At 47.5% G+C, this 26285-nt stretch overlaps 1 protein-coding gene across 1 annotated transcript; it reads right to left on the reverse strand.

Annotated features, from left to right (window-relative positions):
* Nucleotides 1-207: 207 nt before the first annotated feature.
* NPTX2 (neuronal pentraxin 2) lies at nt 208-15214 on the reverse strand. Its single transcript, XM_044433629.1, has 5 exons — nt 14777-15214; nt 8937-9153; nt 4659-4903; nt 1232-1411; nt 208-435 (listed from the first exon to the last, which is right to left on the reverse strand). Exons 1-5 carry the CDS (start codon nt 15209-15211, stop codon nt 208-210), a joined length of 1305 nt encoding a protein of 434 aa, XP_044289564.1. The 5' UTR covers nt 15212-15214.
* Between the last annotated feature and the right edge of the window lie 11071 nt (nt 15215-26285).

The following is a 26285-nucleotide window of genomic DNA, read 5'->3' on the forward strand; positions in this document are numbered from 1 at the left end:
CGTTCATCTCAATGCAGCTGGTGCAGACGGTCCTGGAGAAACTCGCACCCAGAATTTATATATATTTGCTCCCTGGCAGTTTAGCATGGAATTCTTTTAAAAATAATCATAATAATTCAGGGAGGTGACCAAGGGGCATAAGAACATCAGACCTGATGAGAGATTGTCTTGATAAAAATGGGGCACTGGGATGGGAAATGGACATGGCTACAAATCGAGCAGCCGCTCTTCACAGGTCTCCACAGGCCACTTGGCTGCCCCGCCAAACACATCCACGTTGTTGTCAACCCAGGGGATGATGTTGCCAGGCATGTTGGTGGAGCAGTTAGCAATATTCATGATGTCTTCAGGCTTCAAGACTCGGTCCCATATATTGAACTGGCTCATTTCCCCAACAAAGGCTTGAGTTGCATCAAACCTTCCTCCAACAGTATCCTTAAGGGAAGAAGGAGGAAGAGGAGGAGGAGGAGGAGGAGAAAGAGGAGAGAGGAGGAGGAGGAGGAGGAACCACAGATTGGATTAGTTAAATATTTTCACCTGATTTTGTCCGTCCTTTAAAAATTGAGATGGTTGAGTTGGTCAATGTGGAAAAAAAATCAGTGGGTCTTAGTTCTGAGTAAACATCAAGGCAATGGCACTGTAACTGTTAACAGCCATAATTGACCAGGAAGTAGAATTTTCTCGACTGGGAATCAGATTCTTGGTCTATTTTGCTCAGTATCACTTATGTGAACTGGCAGCAGCTCTGCGGGGCTTCAAAGACTCTGTCCCAGACGAACCCGGAGGTGTCACAAAAAGTTCTTAGGCTCCAGCACATTTCCTCGCTCAGGGGCATCAAACCCCTTTCAGCCCAAGGGCCTAATTGAGTTCCGGAGAGGTCTTTAGAGGCTGTATTCTGCGGGTGGGCAGTGCCAAAGGCAAAATGCGACAGAGCCAAATTTCCCCTATCCCAGCATATTTTAGCATGAAGCTCTGGCCAGTAAAAGCTGGAGGTCCTATGGCAGTGGGTGTGTTTCAGTCTGAACTTTCACGTACAGTGCAATCCACAGTGCTGAAGCCCATTCCCACCAAACCCAGTTTCAGCACCATGGACAGTGCCTTGAAAGTTTCCTGTGGCGCCCAGAATAGTCTCCATCCACATTGGAGGTCCCAGCTACTGCAGGCACATGCTGCCTCAGGAAAAGATTGGAATGGGTTTTCTAAAACCTGAGATTTCTCTCTTACGGCTCACCTGCTCCTGACCAAGGATCAGGACTCCTCCAGGTTTAATGGGGTGCCAAGGAGCTAAGTTATCCCCCGTGCCAAGCTTCTCTCCATCCTGGAAAGCTTCCCACATGCCGTCCCTTGTTGTCCACGTGATGCAGATATGGTGCCATTTGCCATCGCTGATGAACAGAGGGAGCTGGGCAACCTGCACGAAGACAACGGCAAAAGTGAGCAGGAATCTCGCTGCGCCTAGGAGAGGCCGGCCAGCTGAAGAGCATTGGAAGAACCCTGACGGAGTCCGACGGAGAGTCCACCTACTCCAACTTTCTGTTCCATCCACCACCCATGGGAGCCCACCTGCAGGGCAGGAGTGTAACAGCACCCTCCCACCCATGTTCCCCAGCAGCGTGTACATATGCCTACTGACTCAGATAGTGAGGTAGCACACAGGCATTAATGCTTGAGAAGCAGATCGCCTTCTCTGTGAAGTTCTCCAACCCCTTTTTAAAGCCATCCAAATTGGTGGTCATTGTACATCTTATGGAAGTAATTCCATAATTAGCTATGCACAGTGTGAAGAAGTCCTTCCTTTTATCACAGAATTTAAGAGCCTGGTAATTTATTCTATAGGGACCGAGTAATAATTTGTCTTGACTTCAAAAATCGCTGTTTAAAAGCAACAGATTTTTCAAGACTCAACTCTAACTCATCATACTTAGGGAAAGGATACCCTCCCACTGAGGCACCGTCCTGGCTAGTTTTCTGCAGCACACAAGCCTTTGCAGGTTTACTCGGATGCAAGTTCCACTAAGTCAAATGTGGTTTATTCCCAGGCAAGGAAATGCAAGGAGCAGCCTGTGACATGAGATTAAGGCCATCATCCTGTATCCAGTTACCTGGAAATAAGCCAAACTCAGTAGGGATTACTTCTGAGTAGGTACGCATAGGATTGCACCGAAGGGACACAAGGAGGCACACATCACGCTGCTCCTTTGAACCCCTGAAGGGAAGGATTCCACTCAGCAGCAAGTCAGCCACTAGACTGAAGAAATCCGCTGACTCAAAATATGAAGGGTCAGAGTCCCGACTGTGAGTGGGCCACCTCAGCCCAGGCCTGCTAGTTTGTTGGAGGATATAGATTCATGCCCTGGAAAGATGTGATATTTAGTACTGGGATGCCAAGGAATCAAATGGAATAGAAGCAATATGTGAACCAAAAGCTGGTTTGGTTTTTCAGCTCCCAGCCGGTCCTGACAACAAGGCAATGCTCAGAGTTGAAGTCCCACACATCTGAAGATCCTCCACCATCTGCCTGAAGGGCCTCTTCAAGCATCATGTTTAAGCTGCTTGAAGGACACCCCTAAAAGTGATGTGTGAGTGCAGCACGCATGGAGATCAGAGGTGCTCACTGATCAGGGAGTCAGGATTGGCGGCAGCTCCCTGTTAAGAATCCAATTGGAGGCTGACACATGGTCTCCCGCTGCTCAGTTTATGGCATGCCTCCAAGAGGTAGCCATATTGTCTGCCCAAGAAAGCCATCTCCTTGGTTCCACATGTATCACAGCTGGTTGTGGATACTTGGTTGTAAAAGGAATGCATTATTATCATCATCATCATCGCATTACATTTCTGTACCGCTCTTCATCAAAGCTCTCTGGGCAGTTCACAACACTTTAAGTCTCCCATCCAGATTTCAACCAGGCCCAAACCTGCTTAGCTTCCAAGGTTAGGCAAGGTCAGGCACTTTAGGCTACAGATTTATGGCTTGTCTCTGAGGGCAGAGTCTCGGTGAGGCCTTGGACCTGGAGGCAAGTTATGCAGTGTGTCCTTTATTATGCAGCACTGCAACTTTCGCGGGATGTACAGTCTCTCTTACCAACCCACTGGAAAGACTCTCAGGAGTTCCGTGTTTATGAGACCACAGCAATGAGCCAGCACACCACATTTTCTCCCGCCCCCTGCACCCCCTGTCTGTCTGCTAGAGGTGCACTTCAGACACTTGCTTAACAGGCCAATCAATAGTTAAGTGACTTACAGTCCAATTTTAAAATTGCTGAGCCAACAACCCCCACTTTGCAGAATTCTTCTAGTGGCAGTGCAATTCAAGAACTGCAATTTTACAGCCTGGATCGATCCTTTGCCTTAACTTTTATCAGTGTGTAGCTGATGCCCTGCATTGCAAGAAGTTCTGCATTTCTGGGGTCCAAGATACATAGGAATCCAACTCTTCACATACCACCCCACCCTCCAGAGGCATTGCTGAAGAAAGTAACAGGATTCCTAGATTAGGGATGGCAAGGAGAGTCCTTTCCCTGCCTCCTCACCAAGTTCCCAGTGGCCTCCATGCCAGAGCCCCACCTTGAGAAAGGATCATGGCCCATGGAAGATGCGCCTGTATAGCCTGACGTATCTGATCCTGCCTCACCTTGGAAGCTAAGCAGGGTCAGGTCTGGTTGGAATCTGGATGGGTGACTTGAGTATATGATTCTTTGAGGATTGCTGTAGACCACCCAGAGAACTTTAGCTACAGGAAACATAGAAATTTTAATGATGATGATGATGATAATGATGATGATGCCCAGCCCTCTGCAGGCTGGATGAAGCTCACAGGCCAGGGGTTCCCTGCCCCTCTCCTATGAACTGCCAGGACCTGTATTAGTCCACCTGTGGCATGTGGGAACGGCTTTCTCTGTGGCTGCCCTTTGTCCGAGGAGCATCTTGTGCTGGCAAATCTGTTGTCAGCCTTCTCCTTTATCAATTCCCTGAAACAGTCCATGAATATCTCAGGAATGGGGCCAGTTCCAAATGGAGGGCCTTCAAATGGCCCCCCTCCTATGTCAGCAGGTTTCCAGTGAGGGGGGGCCACTTGCACACTACCTGGAAAGAGGACACGAATGCATTGTCCACTGTGTGTGCATAGCTGTCCTTTGTGAAGTGATCTCTCCATCGCTCACGCCCCGTCTGCACAGGGAAACGGCAGCCCCTCTTGGTGGTAAAGGGAGGCGGCCTTTTCTCTAGGGCTGGGACAGGAAGCCAGACCAACGTCTCTGGCGGAGATGAGTGGGAGTTCCCCTCCAGGCACTAGAGACAGGCTGACTTTCTCTCTCATCGCAACTCCCCAGTCTTATCTCCAGTCTAATCATAAATCTTAGCAGATCTCTTCTTTGCCTAGCATGAGGAGAGAGAATTGGCGAAAGTTGGGGTGACTCTTTTTTTCCACCCAGTGTGTCCAGTGGTGGAAAGGCAGAGGTCCACGGGTTGAACACAGATCTTGAGCCTCCCACTCGGTTGGGAGGAGCATCTCGGCTCATCTGTTTGAGCCAAGGATTTCCCGAATATTTTAGCGACACCGAACGAAGTGGTGGAAGAGCAGGAACAAACCACACAGCTAACCAGAAGGTCTCCTGCTACCTCAGCTGGCCTGGAGGTTCCTGAGAATGCCTGACAATCACCTTGTCATTAATGAGCAGCTCAATTGGGTTGTTCCCCCACTCAATCAGCACGACTTCATTGGCTTGCCCAGGGACGGCGTAAGAGAACGGTGTCCCTATTCCCGGAGACGCGCTGGACTTCAGCCACAGGCAGACGGTAAAGGCATACAGCTCGGGCAGGGTCTTTTTGATCTTCCCATACAGGTAATTGGTGCGGAGTGGAAGGGAGACCTTGAACTCATCCGGAGATTTAAAGGCGCTGGTTCCTAGAAGAAAATCCAGGAAGGAAAGGACACCATCACACCAAGATCAAGTCATAACAGGACTGCTGCTCAGACAACAAAACCTCCATGGAGTCACAGGATGAGTTTTAGATGATTAATCCTAAGAGCTGGACAGAGAATTCCGATGGCCCCTATATAGGATGGTCATAAAATCACACCAACCTTAGAGTCGGGAATACATGCATGGATTCTTCTCTCCATGCACAGCTAGACTGGAAAGTGCCATGCTGGATCCTTCTCTGTTCTTGCAAAAGTAACTTCACAGAAGGACTTAGCGGCAGGGAGAGGAGGGGATTGGCACAAGGGGTGGAAACCTCCAGCCAGAATTCAGGGAATTCCCATGGCAGTGAGCCAAGCCAAGAAGCGAGCCAAGCCAAGAAGCGAACCAAGCCAAGCCAAAATCTCTGAATGCTCAGGGACATTAGCAGCTTCTGTGCACCAAGGGCAAACTTCTTTGCACGAAGCATGAAAGCTCATGAGTCACGTGTGTGGAAGTAGACCATGGGTAGCATGTGCTCAAGCCGGCCTGATGGAATCATGCAGACTCACTTCATGCTGGATGCCCCCACAGGAACACTGAGTGCAAGGCAGGTTTAGGCAGAGAGAAAGCAGCCAGAGTCAGGGATGCCAACCCAAGGAAATCCATCAGGTCCCCACACCCAAACCAGATTTGGCCAACCAGGTTTGCCAGGAATGGCTCTTACAAAGCTCAAAAGAAAAGCTGCAGTGGTTGAGAAGCCCCACTGGAAAAGAAGTTACCTTATCTGGTTATGGGCATCCCCACAGGATGGCATCCATAGTGCACTTTGTGAGCTCAGGTGGAAGGTCCCCACACACACACTATGACTCCTCCAACATTGTGTGGGGATCATGGAACTACTCTATACGTTACTTGAAAATGTAATTTAAGGAACTTTTGTACGTTTCACCCCACATCTGGATATGAACACGCTGCTTTTCTGGGCAGGGGTTTAACCTTCTTGAAATGCCTGGGTTTGCAGAGTGTGGAGGTACATTGATTAATCTGTCTGAACAGGGTATGGGCCAGTCTTGCCCATCCCATAAATACCATGCAGGAAAAATCTATATTTAAACAATTCACGCTCTTTCATACCATTAAAACAAAATGGATATGCAGATCATTTCATGATACGTTTCCCTCATCGTGTGCGCCTGGAATTTAAATACACAAAGCCCAGCCAAGCATGCCGTTCCCCAGTAATTAAATCTAAGGATCTGATTAAATGATTAGGATTAAGCGTGTCCCCCAGTGGCTCCATGAGTAATCCACAGCAAAGGTTGCACATTTGAGACAACATGGTTGCCTCAAGCTCTGTGGAGTCAACACAAGTGGCATTTGAATGATGAATTTCAAGCAAAACAGAACTCTGCCCCATCTCATTTCTTTGAAGAAGGCAAGGGAGAAATGGTTTTCCAGAAGACTTCAGGTATATGACATGAGCTCTCTCTCTACCTCCTTCTCTCTCTCTCTCTCTCTCTCTCTCTCTCTCTCTCTCTCTCTCTCTCCAAAACTGACTATTAGAAGATTTAGGACAGATCAGAGGAAGAACTTCCACATATAACACATCACTGAAGTTACAAGAAGAATCCTGGTGGATCAGACCTAAGGCCCATCAGGTCCAGTATCGTCTTCATAGAAGCGCCAACCAGCTGCCCATGGGAAACCCACCAGCAGATCATAATGAACCCTTGCTTCACTGCACGCTCCCTCGTATAATGGAGGCAGTATACAGCCATCCTGCCCAGCAGCCATTGGGAGCCTTATCCTCCCAAGCCGCCCAGGCTGGTTGGTGGCCGTCATGGGAGAAAATGCTGTGCTCTGTGTCAGGAAGTCCACCCATAACTTCAGAAACTCACTGCCGCCAGTTGTGGTGATGGATCTTGGCTGAGATGCCTTTACAGGGGAATTGGAGTCCTTTATGAAGGAAGAAGAGGCGAGTGTACCAATGGCTGCTAGTCACGGAGGGGCCGCCCGGGACTCAATGAAGACCAATTGCTGGGCAGCGACTTCAGGAGAGGGTTCTGGCTTTTGTGAGACTCTTTAGGCTTTCTGGAGGCATATGCTTGCTCACGGTGGGAAGCAGACTGCGAGATCATACTGTGAGTCAGTATACCACTCATTAGTAACTAACGGACGGGCTGCTGCCTGCTGGTTACTGGGATTCCTGCAAAGCATGCTGGACTACTGGACAAACTCCAGCCGAAACTGCGTCAACACTTGCAATGGGCTAGTGTCCCCCTCCACCCCCGAAGGAGCAGGCTAGTTTAGGGGGGTCCTGGACTGGCCACGGGACATACACTGCTCTGTCTTCCAATGGAGGGGAATAGCCAGGGAGCTCTGGAGGAAACGCCAGGCAGCTTCCACTACTGAGCCACCACCAGCATCTGCCACCTGAGATTGTTGTCTCACTCTGCCTAGTGGTAGAGCCGGCCCTGCTTTGCTCTGTGCTGCAAAGACCTGCCGCTCAGTTTCTCACTGTAGGACTGCAGGACGCAAACCTCTGCATTCCTTCTCTGCACACCCTACAGAACGAGGGCTCCAAATTTCAGCTCCTTTAATGACATCCCTCAGCCAGGCAAAAAGAAGATGAAAGCAAAATACTGGCGATACAGATGTGTTGAGGAGCAGATGTGTCAGTTATCCGACAACAAAAACAGGAGGGGAAGTGTGATTGAGTTGTTTGCTGTTCGGAGATTCTGCACTGTAAATAGGAACCTTCTGGCTAAAAGGTGGCAGAGAAAGAGGGAGAAAGACCACAGAGAACGTGCACATTCAGCCTGCTGGCATCACACTGCTATCCCACCTTTTATCCTCTTGCAAGGAATCCAAGGTGGCTTCCATGATACTCCTCCTCTCTATATTCTCACAACATCCCTGTGAGGATAACTAACAGATGCTATTAACAGCAAATTGAACTTTTCAGACTCTGCACACCTGAGCATTTCCTTCCTGTCCGTCTGTGTTGTATAGATTTGCTTTCAATTATCACCTGCCATTTCCACACCACTGACGATGCTGGCTAGAGCTGGGAGGGTTCAGAGGCCAGAACATTTGGGTAGCCACACAGATGCTTGCCCAGCCCTGTGTTACAGCCTTCTTTGAATGCCCCCAGACCCTTCCAGACCCTTTTCACCAAGACTGATCCTACAGTCATCAGCATTCCAGTGACTCACTGGTCTTCCCCTGCCCCCAGCTCATTTTTGTAACTTCTTTGTTGATTCAGAGGTTCAGAGATCTCAAAAGTTTGCACAGTTCATATGGTTTTTGGTGGGGCTAATAAACAGTATAACTTTCATCTGGACTGATAGATTTAAGTTGGATTTTTGTTTGCTGCTTCATCAAGTTATTGCTAAACAAGAAACCCCACCTTGAAATGTTTGGAGCTGTTTAATCCTTGATCTGGATCAAACCCCCCAGAGCTATGAAATGGGGCAGGATATAAATACTACAATAAGTAAGATAAAAATAATAATCAATTCCCGATTTGTGTGGCAAGAGGGTTGGCTTGGGCAAGATGGCCTCATCCCAAGGGCCTCATCCTCTCCCCTTCTTGGCCCAATCCATACACCAGCCAGGGAAAAACCAGTGGTGCCTCTGCTCCTTCTCTTTGCACATGCCCCTGTTTGCATGTTTGGAGTGAGGAAGCAAACAGGCAAAAAAGCCAAAGAGAAGGAGGGCCGTGGAGCTCCAGGAATTAAAGACAGCATCCCCGGAAACGCATTCCCGGTGGTGCCAACTCCCACGACTGGCCCCTTCTTTAGTTCCATCAATACTGGTGTTTGAAAAAATAAATACTGGAGGAATGAAGAAATAAATACTGTGCCATTTTTCTCCCCATGCCACAAATTGCTCAGTGCATTGCTGCGAGCTACATCGGTCGGTAGGACTGCACTGGCTGTTGGATCCCAGGTTCCCTGCCACAAGCCCTTGGCGACCTCATTCCTTAAGCAGCTCATTCTAGGAGGAGGGTGTAAGACTGGCACTGGTGCTTACCTCTTTCAAGCTCGGAAACTCTTTCCAGAAGGGCATTCAAGGCTGCCTCAGTCCTTTGCCGGTGGGTGGACGTCTCATTATGGAGCAGGGATTTCTCATTCTCCAGTTCTGCAACTTTGCTCAAAAGCTGGCGCTCTAAATCTCCCAGCCTTCTCTGAAGCATCTCTCTGAGATCATTAGGGAGAGCTGCATAGGACACATTGACTCGGAGCTGGTGCTTTAAGGGGGTCAGAAAGAAAACCACATGCTGCTGTTTATTATAATTCTCATTGATTACACGTTTGTGTTTAGGTGTAGAAAGTCCCAACTATCTGCCTGGATTACTCATGCTTTGATGGAATTCAGGCTGGGCTTCTGTCATATGCAATAAATAGGCTGTGCATGAAGCTACATTTTATTATTATTTTTTATTATTATTATTACATTTTTATACTGCCCATAGCCAAAGCTCTCTGGGCAGTATACAGCAATAATCATAGAATCATACACTCAAGTCACCCATCCCACTTCTGCCCAGGCCTGACCCTGCTTAGCTTCCAAGATTAGACAGGATCAGGCACTTCAGGCTACATGGAAGCTACATGGAAGCTACATGGAAGCATTTAAGGATTTTTGGGAAGTTTCAGCTGATGCATAATGCTGCAGCTGAAGTTACTGGCTGTCATGCCAGTGTGGTGGGGTAGCCCCCTGGTTTTCAGTCTGACCTTTAAAGGAGCTATCCATGGTTCCGGAATTTTGGAGGTTTCAGCATCAGGAATAGCTGCTTAAATTTTTAGACTGAAAACCAGAGTGGATACCGCACCACACTGAAGGCAGCTCACCAGGAACATGGCTGCCTGCAAACCAATTGCAGCAGCCACATCTGGGCATTTCTGATTCCCATTTAAAGTTCTGGCTTTAAATTTTAATGCCTCAGCTGGTCTGGAGGATGCCTGGAAGGACGCCTTCTTCCACAGCAGGCTGCCCACATTCTAGGGCCATCAAAAGACGTTCTTCTTGCTTGCCTGCTGCCAAAAGGCCAGAAGGTCTCTTTGCTAGTAGCCCCACCCCTCTGGGAGCAGTTTTCATCCAAGGCTTGTCAAAGCCCTTCCTTGCAGGACCTGAAGACCCCCAAGGCCTTCACGGGCCTTTTCAAGATCTTGCATGTTTTACTCAGGATCGCCGTTTCACTGGTGTTTTCTGTTTTTAAGGAAAACTATGGAAAATTCAGTTTCTATTTGAAGTTGGCATATTAATGTATGTTTTGTGTGGCATTCCATATGTGGAGGAGGGCTCTAATCATAATCGCGATTAAATAAATAGATAAAATCTCAAAGTACATCCAGCATTGATACATGTTCACATGTGACTTGCTGTGGGGCGATCTATGGGAGCAGATGGAGGCCGTGTGTGGGCTTTTTCACTGTGATCTAACAGCACCAGAAAAATGCTTGTGGTAGGATGGCCACGTATGAATCATCAACAAGGGAGGAGAAGCACACCCCGAGTAACAGGAGTTTGATTTCCATACAATTTGCCTATGCCTGGTTATATGTACAGGTGCAAATCTTGAAATGATTTTCCAAATTCAGTTAGAAACTCTGTTCATCTCACCATGGTGGAAAGACTGTGACCAGGTGAGCTGAGCATTTCTTGTTCCACCTGAGGTCCAGGGGCTGACCTGAGACGGGCAACACTTCCTACAGCTTTGTACCTTTAAACTGGGATCAGAGGAGAGAACCCTTCAAATCGAGGGACTTTGCAAATCAGAGGACTGTCCTCCACAGAAGAGGTCAGTTGGCCATCCTGATTTGGTAACAGACAGAGAGCAAAGTGCACGGAGTGGACACTTTGTCCCACCGATCTGATTTCTGAGAGAGACATTCTCACTCCCTTTTCCCTGCAAGGAATCCAAGACCTCCTGCCCATTTTTCCCCTCGTGAAAGCACCTTCTCTGAATGAAGTCCGACAGGTTCTTACAACAGAGTTGGTTTCCAAATAGGAATGCTAACGAGAGTGATCTTGCTTTAATTTCCAGCTTAATGACTCAGTTACAGCTTGCGTGTGAAAAGTGCATTGTGTGATCACAAAGGTTGGGGTGAAAGGAGAGGCACACACGTTTTGTAGAAGGGCAGCAGCTCCCCTCTCCTTCCTCTAGTACAAGATCAATAAATGCGGCACACATGTCCAGACGGTGGCACCAATTCGACAAGTGCTGTAAATCAAAGCATTAAAGCTGTCCACAATGCAATGCCCGTCAACCAGGCTTCCAGTGTCTTCCATAACTGCTGCTTGCTGGAACAGATGTTGAAATGCTTTCAGCCCAAAGGCTGGATTCAATTTCTGAGAAGCTGTCAAGGGGGTGGGGATTTGACTGTTGTGGGGGCAAAAGGGAAAATAGGCTGGGGCAAAAGGCAAGGAAGGATTGCTGAAAGAAACAAAAATGCCAGAGTATTTTAGCCTGAAGTTCATTGCCCATCATTAAATCTTGGAGAGAATTTCAACCTTTTGCAGTAGGAATGGGAATCATCAAAGATGGGAAACCACCAAATTATGGAGGGTCACTGGAAAGGTTGGTGGCCAGGAGAAGAGGCTCGCTTTTCCAGGAGACCCTAGAAGTCTGGATTAGCACCCCAAGAGGGACAGAATGGGCTCCTGGGCTTGAAGTTCTCCACTTTCATCTTCTCCTGTGGACCAGACATGGAGGACTTTGGGAAATGCCCATCCTACAAGATGGTACCACAGCATGACTTTGTGTTTCAAATAAAAGCAGGGGCAGGGAAAGCCACCAGATCTCAGCAGACAGAGATCAGCTCTGCCCTATGGGAGGAGGCATATTCTCAATACAGAGATGCTAGGCTCACTCAGGTTTGCACATCAAACTGAAGTTTACAGTTGTGCCCAGAGGTCAACTTTTGGACACTGGTTACAAATGGAAGGAATGGATCATGTCTGAATTCTCACTTTGCTATACACACAGAGTTGGTGGGGGGGGGGGGGGGGGCGGGGGGGGGGGGGGGCAGAGGCTATGCAAGCTGACCTCTTCTTGAATAGTCAGGTTCTACAATAAAACCAAAAACATCTAGCAGCAATGATTTCACAACTAGAAGTGGGGGCCAGATGTCTCTAAGACATTACATACCAAATTCTAATAGAATTGTAGCCTTAAGACTGCAAAAGGCCAAGGTAGTTGTGTTGACCATAAAAAAGAAAGAAAGAAAACCCTATAAAAAATTTAAAACCTTCATTTTGGAATCTTTTTTGTGGTGGCAGGGAAATAATAAAGGTATTACACCAATATGGGATGTATAATATTGTGTGAGTCCACCTTTACAGTTTTTGTTTGTTTATATCCAAGCACTTTTCCTTTCCAAGAATCCAAAGCAGCTTGCCTAATTCTCCTCCTCCTCCCAATCTTATCCTCACAACAACAGCCCTGTGAGGTAGGTTGGGCTGAGCGTCTGGGACTACATATTGATTAAAATTGGATAGAGCCATGTGCCGGTGGAGCCACACGGCAAATGACTGTAGCAGGAAGTCAGCCTTCCATGCCCACTGCACATGACTGTAGATGTGGCCCCATGCTAAATGTGCATCCTTTTATTGAAATATCCTTTCTACCAACCAGTCCACTGATGCATTGAATTTCCCACTTTCTTCCTCCTTTTCTAGTATGATAAACATAAAACATTCCACAGGTTAATAAACAAGCTGTCTAGTATTCTAAGAAGCATGTCAGTGAATGTCCGTTTTCTAAGAAGGAAAACTAGTCCAATTGTTATAGACTTGTCCTCAAGAGTTATAGCTTTGTTATGTTATTTTATTACTACAGGATGTCTTCACTCTACTCTCAAGTAAACACTATTCAAATGGATTGAATTTTGCATTGATTCTTAAAAGCTTTTTGCTCTGTCCTTCAAAAAGACAGCTGGGCTCCATCAAGAGACGTATACTGTTGTAAATAATTATGCATTAGTGAGTACTGGAATAAAAACATGTTGCCTTCGGCTTCATTCATTTCACTTGTCTTTGCATGAGACTGTATGCTTCCGTAGTTAACAACCACTCAGCTATTAGCAGCACAGCTCGGAACTGCACTTAACTTTTCATCTATTTATTTTTTTTGCACTAATGTTCTTATTTGGCACCATATGCCAAGGTCATTTTATCTAGAAGGCTGAGGTTGCATTGCAGCCTCTTAAGTAAGTCCTTTCTTAGTTGAGGCACGGATTAAGAAGAAAAGAAATGAAAGGCATCAAAGCAGGAAAATAAAATCCATGTTATTGGAAGACACAAACAGAAGAGCTATTCCCATCACATGGAAGTGGTTGGGAAGGCATTTTTAAATAAGTTCTGGAGACTTTACTAATTGCAATCAATTTTCACAAGACCAAAACCTGCACCAAGGCACTGAATATGGTCATTTCTTGTGATTTATGAAGAATTGATCAATGCCCGACCTCACCCTTTCTCTTTCATTATCTCATCCTCTTATATGTGACATGGAAAGTAGCTTCTCTCTGGAATGTAACTATACCATTTCCCTTTACAAAAAAATTAAGAATCAGAATTGCTTGATACCTGAGCAGACTTTTTAAAATCCCATTAAAGATGAGACCATCCCTGGAAGTTTCTGGGAAACGGCACTTGTTTACTGCAGTGCCTCAGTGGGCAGAAACTTCACTAATTGTTCCCCCTGGTAATTTATTGCACATATATTTAGAAAGTGACAACAATCCCCCAGGGGGAGAAACACCTTCAGTTAGCAAGAATATGAGGCTGCAGCTTGGTAATGTTGAAGAACACTGGAAATTACAAAAGAGAGGTTGACAGGTATGAATTTGGTGCTCTCCGAAACCAAATCATCCCAGAATTTGAACCTAGAACATCACTGTATGCTATAGACAGGAGCAGAAATACAGACTACAAAGAAAGATACTTGGCAAAAGGCAAAATTGCAAAGTTTCCCAAGCCCTGCTAATGTGTTCGGAGCCCTTCTTGGTGGGCTACTAGTCCTGCAAGTATTTATTTAGCTGTGTGCTGGGCACTGCATGGATACAACACCATCACTGCCCAGAAAATTGCTTAAGCGATCCACATAATAATAGAAGAGCTTTGCTGATAGGTACATTGTATAGTGGCCAACCAATTGACAACAGGGACTTGTTGCCTCACCAGCAAATGGTATTCAAAGCTACACTGCCTCTAAGCATGGAGGCTCTAGTTGAACAATCATGCTCCTATAGTGTCGAGTTTTGGATTTAGATTGATAAGACTTGGGTTCAGACCTCAGCCCCAAGACCTGCTGAGTAACCCTGGGACCAGTCATTGTCTCTCAGCCTAGAATTGCTGCCAGGATAAAGCAGGGAGGGGGATACACACACACACACACACACACACACACGCATATACACCCCCTTGAACTCTTGGTAAAAGAAAGGGACAGAAGACCGTCTCAATGAGTCCCTTAGTGCTTAGCAAGCATGTTTAGTAATTACAACTGAAGCATTGCACCCAACTGGGTCCTTCCACTCCAGCACAGTTCCTGTAGCTTTTATTCACATACGGTGTATTGATCCCGAATAGATCTCCACCGGAGTACAGGCAGACCAACTTTCTCATTCCCAGTCACCGCGATGCATTGCTTAACCCCACGGAGACCGCTTTCCCTTCAGGACCCTGGACAGCTCGCTCGCCGCCCCGCCAGCGTCCCCGCGGGAGGCCGGGCTCGGGGCTCCCTCGCCTCGCGGGGACACCGTTCAGCGCCGCGGGCAGCTCCCGGCTCCCCGGGGGGCGCGCCCCGCTCCCCGGCTCGAACGCCCGAGGAGACCCGCCTGCCCCGACCCGCTCGCGGCGCTCACCTCCAGGTTCTCCAGGCGATCCTTGAGGGTCTGCATGGTGCGGCTGAGCTGGTCGATGATCTGGCCGGGGTCCCGGGGCAGGTCGCCCATGGTGTCCTTGCCTTTGCCGAACTCCTTCCGCCACGTGCCGCCCTTGCCGTCGGCGCCCTCGCAGCGGCCCAGCTTGGCGGTCAGCTCGCGGATGGCCTCGCGCTGGTTGCCGATGGTCTCCTTCTGCTGCAGGATGGTCTCCCGCAGCTGCAGCACGGTGGCCTTCAGCTCCTCCTCGGGGGGCAGCCCGCCCCCTTGCATGGGGATGGGGGGCAGCGGGCAGCCCGGGTTGGCGGCGTCCAGAGGCAGCGAGGTGCACACGAAGCGGCTGCCCGGGGGGCTCTCCTGGGCGCCCGCTGCCCCCCACGCCGAGAAGGCAAGCCCCGCCAAGACAGGCAGCAGCATGCCGGCCAGTCGTGGGGCTGACTACGCGCGCCGCGGGGACAGCCGGCTCAGCATGGGGGCCGGGCGGGCGCAAGACCCGCTGGGGAGCGGGGGAAGAGCCGGCAAGTTGCGCTCCCGGCCGGGCCAAAAGTTCCAGCCAGTTTTCTTGACGGAGCAGGAGGAGGAAGAGGAAAGGCAGCCAGCGACGGGAAGCCGACCGCGGCCGTGCCGGGCTCGCCGCCCCCGAGCGACTCGCGGCCAGCAAGGAAGCCCAGCCGAGGGCTCTGCTTTGCGCTCGCCCGTCGCTCGGCGCCTTCCCGGGCAAAGTGCTCGCGCGCGCTCTTAAAAGGCTGAGCCGGGTAAGCTGAGAGGTGGGAGGGACCGCGGGGGGGGGGGGGGGGGAGGGCGGGGGGGGGGGGGGGCGGGGGGGGGGGGGGAGAGCGAGAGCGAGAGAGAGAGAGAGAGAGAGAGATGTGGGGCAGCCGAGCCCCGGTTGGTCGCCAAGCCCACGTGATGCCTCCCTCTCAGCCCCTGGAGGCATCCAGGACCAGCTGCTCCGGAGCGCAGAGCTTGGATGAGGCGAGGGAGGGAGAGAGGAGCACAGGATGTCGCTCGGGGGAGCAGCGGGACGTCGCGCCAGGGCGGCGCGCTGTTGCGCACCAAGCTCTCCTCGACCCAAGGCACCGGTTGCGAGCTGCGCTTCCTGCGCCAGTTCGGCTTATGGGCTCTCTCGGCAAGGCGATTCCCAGGTTCGCTTTTTCGCTTGGCTGGGCTGGGCTGGGCTGGGCTGGTTGTTTTGCTTTGCCTTGTTCTGAGCACTATTATTTCTGAAAGTGAAAGGAAGGCGTTTTCCTGCTTGTGCAGGTGTGTTTCCCGCAGGAGGACCCCGCCGCTTAGAGGTTGTGGAGCAGAAAAGCAGGCAAGGAAAAGCACTTTGATCCCAGTGGGACCCACACTGCATTTCTCTGAGGGAAAGATTTTGGTCCAGAAAAGCTTTGCTAGGTAGTGAGGAACGGATACAAACACACACATTTCTTTCTAAATTTTGCTGGCGTGGAAATTGTGCCATTTTTCCAAACACTGAGAACCTGCTTTCTTGCTTCTCTGCATATTTTATGGACATATTTCTTCATTAAATTAGTATGACACCCAGTTGACAACTGCCTTTGGGGTGGTTTAAAATCCTAAAACCGAACAGGAACAAAATTAACACATGGACAAATGCAAAAATATTAGTATCAAAATGGCATAATAATAAACATTAAAGAGGAAAATGAAGAAAGTGGCCACAACAGATTGAAAAATTAAATGTTTGCATATAGAGGAGAGGCTTAATCAATATCTGTACGAAGGCATGAAGGTGGCCTCTACTTAAAGTCTACCTTCACGTTCATTTTAAAAATTAACATAGAAACATAGAAACAGAGCGAGTCAGAAGGGACCCCCCAGGCCATCTAGTCTGACCCCCGGCTCCAGCCAGCTCCGCTCACGACATGCCCACCATCTACATGTCCAGCCTAAGAACTACAAGAACCACAAGAAGGAAGAAAAGGATCCTTAGAGGTCTCCAAAGAGACTTTGGATTTCTCCATGCAAGTCATGTATTGTACACTCACAATTCCTCATTCCTTGTAGTTTGTGGGTGCTTAGCACAAAGTCATTATTGTCTAGGGTCTTTGCTACCATTTCCATAGCTTTTTAAAAAAAAATGGATCAAGAAAAGTTGGTATTACCTGGAAATGGCACTAAGAGGAGTGCCTTCTATAGTCTTTTCACAGCGCTTCTATAGCACAGCACCACCTAGAGGCTGAGTAATGGAACATAAAGAAAGACTGAGCAAGAAAAAGCCCTGGAAATAAATATGTGTAAAGGAGCTGATTGTAATCCTGCAGAGCTTCTGGAAGCAGGTGCCTGGGTAAAGTGCCCAGAACTATCCAAGCAATAGTGGCTGTCCAAAGGTTTCATGGATCACCGGGGATCTGAACACAGATCTCAAGAATCCAGAGCCAACATTCTTCTGTGCTAACTCGCTTTTACTGAGTGAGCCCACCAAGGCCCATGCTGCCCAAGACTAAAGCCCCCGCTAGCCCTGTCTAGTCCAGAATTCTCTTCCCCCAGTGGCCAACCAGATGCCCACAACAGCAAGCACTGACCTGTATTCCCCAGCACATGGCATCTGTAGCTGCACCACTCTTCCAATACCAGAGGAAAAATACAGCCATTATGACTAGCACCCTTTGGTGGCCGTCCAAGCTGGTGGCCCATCCCTAGTTCCAGTAATGCATCATGTTGAAGAATTTCAGTTCATGTTTCTCCTCTCACCTGGTTCCACCCACAAAAGAAGTCCACATTCTGTGGTCATTATGCACCCACTTTTGCCAACCAAATCCCCACCATGCTGAATAGAGATAATGGTCAAGAGGTCCAGCACAGGGGGAGGTCAGACCAAATCAGATCAGGTATGTGCATTTTTCTATGAAAATTTCTATGAAAATGGATTCTTCAGTGGAGCAGTTTTTTTCTGAGCCATGAATATTCTGAGGACCAATTTTCCACTTTAAAGAAAGATTTGCACTAATTCACATCTGTACTAATACACATATTTTTGTTATACTTGCTTAGAGGTTAATCTAATACGAATCTTAAATAGCTCACACACACATATTGAAATTACATTCCAATACAATTTTTAAAAGCATTCCAATTATAATAGTACAGAGCAATGGTTGAGTGGGGACTAGAACACAGATCTCCTGAGTCCCAGTCCTGAATTCTTAACCACTGCACCACACTCTACCACATATTTTGTGAACTTTGATTTTTAAAAAATCCAACTTTTTTTTGGAAATAACTTCCGTAGAAACATCTCATGGTTTGCATTCTAAACAATTATACATCTAACCAGATACATTATAACCCACCTAACGCAGAGGTCTTAATTATATCAACAATTCCTTTCTTCCTCAAACAGAGAAGAGTAAGGCCGTGCATAATGTTGAATCTTTATTATTCCCATATATTAGAAAAACTGACAACTTTGCTTCTGCCTACTCCTCTTACCATCATAATCTTGGTTAATTATTCCCACTGTTTCCACTGTAGGAGCACCCACACACAAAAGCAGCCTGAGAAAACTTCAAGGTTTCCAGAAGTGCAACATTTATTTAGAAAAAGCATCCTAAAAGGGAGGGAAAAACAGTTCAACAAACCACAAAGAAACAATAAACCTTCCACCCCCAAAAACTAAGCAAGCAGCCCAATAAAAACGGTGCATGCTCAGGGTCCATGGAATGTGGACTCCATTGCAGGTGGGAGAGGAAAAGAAATGGAGTATACTGAACCGGGGCTCTCCATGCCTCCCCTCATCCAGACACTGTTGCTCCAATATGAGGACACGTTCAGTTGTCTCTCACCAAGAGAAGAGTTCTCTCTTTTTCCAAAGGTTTCGAGATCTGGCAATGAGGTCACTCAAATAGCCAAATTTGACAAGCCCAATTGAAGATTGTTCTAGCATTTGATCAGGAGTGCCATAGAAAACTAGGGACAATACGCAGAGAGGGGGGAGGAGGAGGAGGAGGAGGAGGAGGAGGAGGAGGAGGAGGAGGAGGAGGGAGGGAGTGAGTTCTACAGGCTCACTGTGGGAAGACTTCACTATTGCCATCACCAGCAAGGTCAAAGGGATGATCAAAGTGTCCCCAAAAGAGCTCCATTTCTAATCGGCCTTCTTTACTCCTGTCTGTGTTCAAGATACTTGCATGGGATTATCTCCAGGGGATGCCCATGCTAGGCTGTTGCTGCAAACACAACAAAGAGTATTGTGGCACCCTAAAGACTCACACCTTGAGTTTGGCCTAAGCTTTTGTGGGCGCTTCCACTTCATCAGATGCATGGAGGGTTAAACCTGAACTGACAGGTTTATACACACATGCAAGGCAGGGGACAGGTGTCAAGTCTGTGCTCTGGTGGAATCAAAAGTGCAAGATGTACAAGCAGTGGCGATCATCGTAATAGCCGCCATTCACGAGTGAGGATGAGAGAAAGCACAGGCATTGCGGCAGGGGAGAGCAAATCGACATGCCCTGTGATTGAAACAAACCTTTCAGTCCTTATTCAAACCACACAAAATAGAGTCGCAGCCCTTGACAAATTTTGCATTGCCGATTTCACACTGATTGCTGTCTTTGAAATGCCTTTCTTCAAGAAGGGCGACCTTATGGTCACTGTCCCAGCAAGCTGAAATGCTCTCTAGATGCAGTTTCATTGTGCACACACAGCTGTGCACATGCGCACACACACACGCACACAGAGAGAGAGAGAGAGAGAGAGAGAGAGAGAGAGAGAGAGAGAGAGAGAGGCAGCAGTGTCCATAAATCTACCAGCGGGCCTTTAAAGTGCCACGAGATTCTTTGTTGCGTGGGATGAATTACTGCGGAAGCAGTCAAGGGTTCATCCAACCCTGTGCAAGAACATCAGTCGCCTCCACTGTGCCTACTGTGGGAAAACTCAACTTTTCCCCATGTTTTCTTCATTAACACAGACCAATTACTGGTAAATAGCAGCCGTCTCCAACCTTCAGAGGCATGTGGACTGCAACTCCCATAATTCCCACCCAGTAGAGCCATTGACTGGGAATTCTGGGTGTTGCAGTCCAAAAGTGTCTAGAGGCACAAGGTGGGGAAGACTGGTCTAGAGGGTGATTGTTGCTGGGTTCTTTTGATGTTATATCTTCATCGTCACCATCCAGGTTTGTTTGTTTTTTAAGTTGCAAAGGTGCCCCAGGAAGGGAGGGAGGGAGGTCATGATGTCACAGCCTACAGCCAATCAGCACTATCCCCAGGGGGGCAGTACCACCCACTTTGGGAATCATGATATACCATATTCTTCTACAAAAAAGAACGTGTTTTCCCAAGGAAATTCAAGGGAAGAAAAGATCAGCTCAGGGGAGAACGGAACCATTAGATGCGGGCTTGACAACTGAAGGGTTAATGCACACCATCTAAGCCCCCTCCCCCCTCATTAAACCCAGAGCCTAAAATTAACTGGCTTGCCCATTGGCGCCTACACAAGGCAGGGTCAGCACTCAGGGCTACCTAGGTTGGTTCTGACATCTCAGTATTCAGCCCAGCAAAACAAAGCTAGCACAATGTTCTAATTGCCAACATCTTTAATTAGATTAATATGTATTAAATGCACTGCTGGGAAAATACAGATGATGTCCAGGAGCTTCTGCTTATGAGCTTATCAATCTCAGTTGTGCACTAACAGCGTGTGTCCATTCTGGAGGGTGGGGGCGGGAAAGCCCCTCAAAACACAGACGCTCCCCGTACTTTGACGCCCATTGGCAATTAGACCATAAAGGAACCTGAATGTTCGCCACGAGTCTCCTTATTACTCATCCAGGCTGTTTTAATAGAAATGCCAGCAAGGAGAATGAATCTTTGTAACCTATTCATGCAAATCAGCTATACATTTCCTTACATGATAAATATATTCTGAAAGAGAGCTTTATAACTGTATTCAAGAGGATTTGAAAACTTCCTGACCTGAAGGGCTGTCTGGCAGACTCTCTGCTTCTCTGCAGCCCACAGAATGGATTTTTAATTTTTTATTTGGCATTGACAATTTCAGCTGCCTTCAAAAGAGCTTTGTTCCCTTTGGAAATGGCATTTGTATTCAGACTGGTGTCATTTGCTGCCTTTGATGCATCATTTTCAAAATGTCTAACCCTGGAAAAGAGCAAGAAAGATTTAGGGCACAGAAGGACAGCTAGAATTTTGCTTTTTGCTCAGGTGCTAGCCAGGGACTACCACAGGCCAAGCCTGCTACATGGCTAGCAGGACCTGCAACAAAATGTGGCAGCAGAATCCTTGTCTCCCTGCAGGAGTGCCAGTTCCGGGCTCCAGACTGAACCCAGTTCCTTCAGAAAGGGCTTCCCAACCTCCCTGCTGGGTTTCCCTTTTTACTTTGCCTGCTGGAGCTGATATTTAATGCCTAGAGAACAGGCCCCGTTTGAGACGAGGAGGAAGAGGAGGATGAATTGATGAACATGCGGATCAGGGATGGGTGAGGAATCTGTCTGGAGCTGGAAATCTGTCAGATTCCCTTAGCTCAGCTCCCTGGACTCCATTTGGCTGTGCAGTGAAGTCTGAGTTCGTGGGGTCCTTGCTTGGCATGAGCCCCACACACGGAGGAAGAAGTACCTGCTAACACACCATAAACAGCCATGAGAGCGGCTCCTTGCAATGAAGAAAGCTGGTCAAGGGGCTCTCGCTCGCAAGGGGCCACAGGAAAGGAGCAACCTGACCCCTACCAGCACCCGCTCACGCGCCCGGAGCTGCAGCTGATACGGAAGAAAGTTGCCCACGGGGCAACCTGCACAAGCATTCAGACTTCCTCTTGGCTCAGCCCAGGTTGGAAGATCGGGCTAAACTCAAGAAGGAGGCTGCAAATGCTTGAAGAGGCAGATTCCATCAAGGCTCAGCCCAACCCTAACGCTGAAAGCTGGGGGGTGCCAGCCCAGACTTCTGCAAGCACATCCTGACTCAGCTGAGGAGGAGGAGACAATCCTCAAGACTGCAGTGGCTGGAGAGAGAGGGGAATGCCACCCATAGTCCAGCAAGCCTTTCTAAAGCCATGGGAACGCCAACCCAGAATGAAGGCGAGTAGGAGGAGCAGTCACACATTATTTATTTTATTTATTTTATCATTTATTAAAACATTTTTATGCCGCCCTGTTTGCCGAAGCCTCGGGGCGGCTTACAACAATAAATAAAAGTAATTATAATATAAATTACAATAAATATAGACATTAAAAATCCAAAAAATACAATATAAAATAAGCCGCCCTGGCCAGATAAGATCAAATAATACTAACATTAGTGATCCCAGGTTTAGAGGTCAGATGAGGAGGGAGCAGCAGCCTAGGAATTATGCTGGTCAAAGCAATGTTCTGCCCAAGACAATCTTCAGGGAAAGGTCGGGTCTTGTCATCATGCCTGCTCTGCAACCATTTTGCAGGAGTTTGGAATCAGCTGTTTCCCTGACTTAGAGCAAGAAGAGTATTTTCTCACTTGCTGAAAAAGCCAGGCTCCTTTGTACCCATTTTTTGGAAAGATGAGCTACTGCAGAGCCTAAAAACAAGGCCCAGCTTGTGTGTGGCTTTTACAGAAGATGAATCAGCATCTTAGAATTACAGCTCAGTGGCTTGACTTGGGCAGGAGCCGTTGGGGGCTGGAGAAAACGTCCCTCGTGTTATGACAGTGGCTTCCTTTTAGATACTCAGCTGCTGGCACTCAACCCTTGGCTTCACAATTGGATGGGAACATGCTACTAATTAGGCACTGGAAAGAGCCCAGAAATCAGTTTGTGCTCAGAGGGCTCTCAAGTTATTTATGCTGACAAGGACGAGGTCGCTGGCCAGTGAAAGACTCTGGGATGAACCAAGAGCGAAGTTGGAGGGGCTCAGGTCTCCCAACAAGGCTGCAGGCATTCACTAGCAAAGCTGCGGTGAGATTACTATCGTCTTTTCCAAACTGGCTTCCAGTCTTCTCCAGCCCAGCTCCAGCCTTTAGAATATAGTCCCTATATTTTGGAGGGTCTCCAAAATTGAATTTGACATTTATTTATTTATTTATTTATTTATTTATTTATTTAAAACATTTCTATGCCGCCCCATTGCAACAAGGCCTCGAGGCGGCTCACGACAACCATAAACATAAAAATACAATCAATAATTTAAAACTGGGATCATCTCGGCTATATATTAAAATCTATAAATACAATAATAATAAACTAACAGTTAAAATAACTTTTAAATAAAAAGGTCTTTGCCTGGCGCTGAAAAGCAAATAATGACGGTGCCAGGCGGACCTCTCTGGGGAGTGCATTCCACAGATGGGGCGCCACCGCAGAAAAGGCCCTCCTCCGGGTATTCACCCTCCTAATATCCTTCACGGAGGGTTCCCGGAGAAGGGCATCCTCTGTCGATCGTAGGGGGCAGGTGGGCATATATGGACGCAGACGTTCCTTTAGATAAGGCTGAAGGAGGTGCAACACCTCCAATTTTAACAGCTGCTTGCATATGCTATAGATCAAGGTCCGCTTTGTGGCTTCATTTGCTTGTAAGCCTGGTTTGGCTTGGAACAGCTTTGCTGAGAAAGTAGGTCAAGCGTGCAGAACCCACAACCTCCCAGATGTTCTTGCAAAGGGGAAGAGCTCCTCTCGGCTGGCCCTTGGTGTGCTCCCCTGGCCGGTGCCCAGCCATGCCTCCTTTGACACTATCCCCGAGTTCCCCTGGAACTGGATGCTATTCATCCCCTCTTCAAAGAATTACACCACTCCAGCGAATGAACAATGGAACAGGCATTGCTCAGGGTAAATTGCTATGTATCGACCTTGATGTAGAATGAACAAACATGCCAAAATATGAAAAATGCAAGGATACAACAGAAGGTTTGAAAACAATGGAAGAACTTTAAATGACTTGCCCTTAAAACATGACAATGCAGCTGATATGCTCCTGCAGATGATTTCTATTCACTCAGAAATGCAGGGCTAGCCTTGAAACTAGCCTCTTGCTCTTCCTCCTGCTTTCTTCCTGTACTACTTGTGTCAGTGAATGATCACTGGAGAGTATTATTTTTCCAGCCACGTGAGGTTCAAAATGCCAGAATATCAGGTTGGCCATAATGTGCAGTCAGCTTCCCCTTGAGTTTGAAACAGCATAGGGAAGAAAAGAACGCTGGTAGGTTTTCAAGGATGCACGATATTCTCTGAAGCCAGTGCTTTCATCCAAGAGAGCGCTATGCTCTTTAAAAGGCAAGTTAATCCAGTTCGTTCTTTCGGGGTCCAGTTTCCTCATCAGCTAAAGAAATACAAGGACAGTTTGTTAACAGAAAAAAGAAGCCTCTAGCTCTGTAGTTGTTTTCAAGTGGTTAAGCTTTCCAGGAGGGCAAACACATGCAGTGGAAGCTGGGTGGGCTGTCAGCTTTCTTCTAGCTGGAAATTTAAAGGAACTGTCTATGGTGCTGAATTCCCGCACATGTCCCAGACGATGTCCAGGACATTGGACAGCTCCTCAAACATCCAGCATAGGCCCTGTAGCGGAAACTAAGCACACACCAAGGTCAGCTGGTTACTATTTTCTCTGCTGTGGTGTATCCAAATCTTGTGTCCTGTTTAGTCATCTTTTCTGGCCATACGCAACAGACCACTGTATATTATACTGAGAAATTCAATAGAAAACACAGGCTGTGCACCTTTTCTCTTCTTTCTCAACAAGTAAGAGAATTAGATTTTTTTATTTTTAAAAAGCTGCAAATTTAAGAAGGAGCCCTGATGTCTAAGTTCATTTTTCTGCAGGTGGAAGTCTTCAGTCAGGCCATCCTTCCGCATGCATCTTATTTGGGAAAGGGATGATTTTAGCAGCCGTGCAGTCCTTTCAGTGGCCTTGTGTGGAATTACTGTTAAATCAAATATCTCTGGGATCTTTAAATCGCCCCATGAGCAGAGTATCCCATCTAGGGACTGTTTACATAAACCTGCCAGAGATAGAGAGAGAGAGAGGACGCTTCCATTTTTAGAATCACGACAGGGGGTGGGATTCGCACTCTTGCCAAATGGACAAGTGCTTGAAGGTTTCCTCACTTCAGGGTGCAAACCGCTTTCCCCCATGTCAGGGGCACCTGCCTTCGAGCTCAGGGGCTGCTGCGTGGGCAAACTTCTTCTTTGCTGCACCTCTTGCCGTGTGTTTCGCCTACATGGCTGTCTTCAGCTGTTTAGATAAGGTGCCAAAAGGGGCAGGGGAGGAGGTTGAGGTGCTGACGGGAAATGGCATAAGCCTTTGGGCCTCTGCTTCTCCCCTGCATCCCCCAATATGCCAGGTTTTTTGCCCTCTCGGAGTTGCAACTTTTGGAGGCAGTGTGCTTGGCCTGCAGTGTCCCAACTCCAAGATCCTGAGATCTTACAGGTGGGACTCCAAAGAACCCTGTGCCCCCATGATATCAGAAGAACAAAGGACTGTAGCCTAAACGTTTGAAGGGTAGACAGTGTTGGGTGGACCAAGTGGGTGAATGCTTATGGAAACCTTTCACGGAAACCGCGTTTTAAAGCCATTATTTCAATACTGAAACTAGAAAATGAAGGAAAAGCAGGTGTGCATGCACACACACACATGCACAAACCTCACATGCAAAAACACTCTCTGAAGACTCACAAAGGTATTGTGCCATAAGCTTTCATGGGCCACAGTTCCTTTTCTGAAATCCATAAAGTGTTCTTCTCAGTTGGCACACACATATAAATGGGTGCAGGTCGAAAAAGTGTTTCTTGGGGATGGGGAGTCAAGGGCCCCCATGGGCCTGCCTTTATCATGTCCCTGCTAAGACTGGGTGACAATTTCATTTCAGTTCATGTTAGCTAGAAATTTTCTAAAACTTGCCAAGTTCTCCAGAACAAAGAGAACTTGAGATTTTTAATTTTAAAAAAGGTACATACATACTACATACATTTTTGACAGACTTGTCAAGTTAAAACAGCTCTATTGTTGGTAGGTACATCACAGCCATTCCTTCTGTGCTTGGAATAGCTGTACATCTTGAATGTGGTAGGTACATATGGGAGAGAATTTTGTTTCAGTTTGTTTTTGCTGAGAATTTGCCAAAAATCTTGAAGTTCTTCATTTTGGGGGGCCAAAAGAACTTAAGATTTTAAAGAATTCACATACAGGAGAAAGTAAAACTGATGAATTTGCTCCTTCCTGTGCTCCCAGGAAGGAATTCAAAGACCAAAAAGATGGGGGCCCAGTTTCGGTTCTGCTTTCCTAACTTAGGAACACGATCTTTCATAGATGATGCCTTGGATGCAAAAAGTCCATGCTTAAATATAAACCATCATAGTCTGCTCTGTCTTCTCCAATCTGGACAGGGGTCTAAATGAATTTCTGAGTAGTGTGAATACATCATTGATTGCTTCCGTGGCTGTCTGATAGTCAGGAGAGATTCTGCTTCTTGACATTTGATTGAAACCTGATTTAAATGCCGGTGCCCACACAAACCGGGGAAAAGATTAAAAGCAAGCAAGACATGTTGTACATCTA

Source organism: Varanus komodoensis, unplaced genomic scaffold, assembly GCF_004798865.1.
Source record: "Varanus komodoensis strain SLA01 unplaced genomic scaffold, ASM479886v1 scaffold26, whole genome shotgun sequence".
In the NCBI taxonomy this organism is placed as follows: Eukaryota; Metazoa; Chordata; class Lepidosauria; order Squamata; family Varanidae; genus Varanus; species Varanus komodoensis.

Bases quoted from the DNA above. Each gene is read 5' to 3' on its own strand.
- NPTX2 (XM_044433629.1), bottom strand. From the start codon at position 15,211: ATGCTGCTGCCTGTCTTGGCGGGGCTTGCCTTCTCGGCGTGGGGGGCA. The intron at 9,154-14,776 runs GTGAGCGCCGCG...ACCCCCTTAAAG, and splicing joins ATCGCCTGGAGAACCTGGAG to CACCAGCTCCGAGTCAATGT. The intron at 436-1,231 runs GTGAGCCGTAAG...TCTTCCCTTAAG, and splicing joins TGATCCTTGGTCAGGAGCAG to GATACTGTTGGAGGAAGGTT.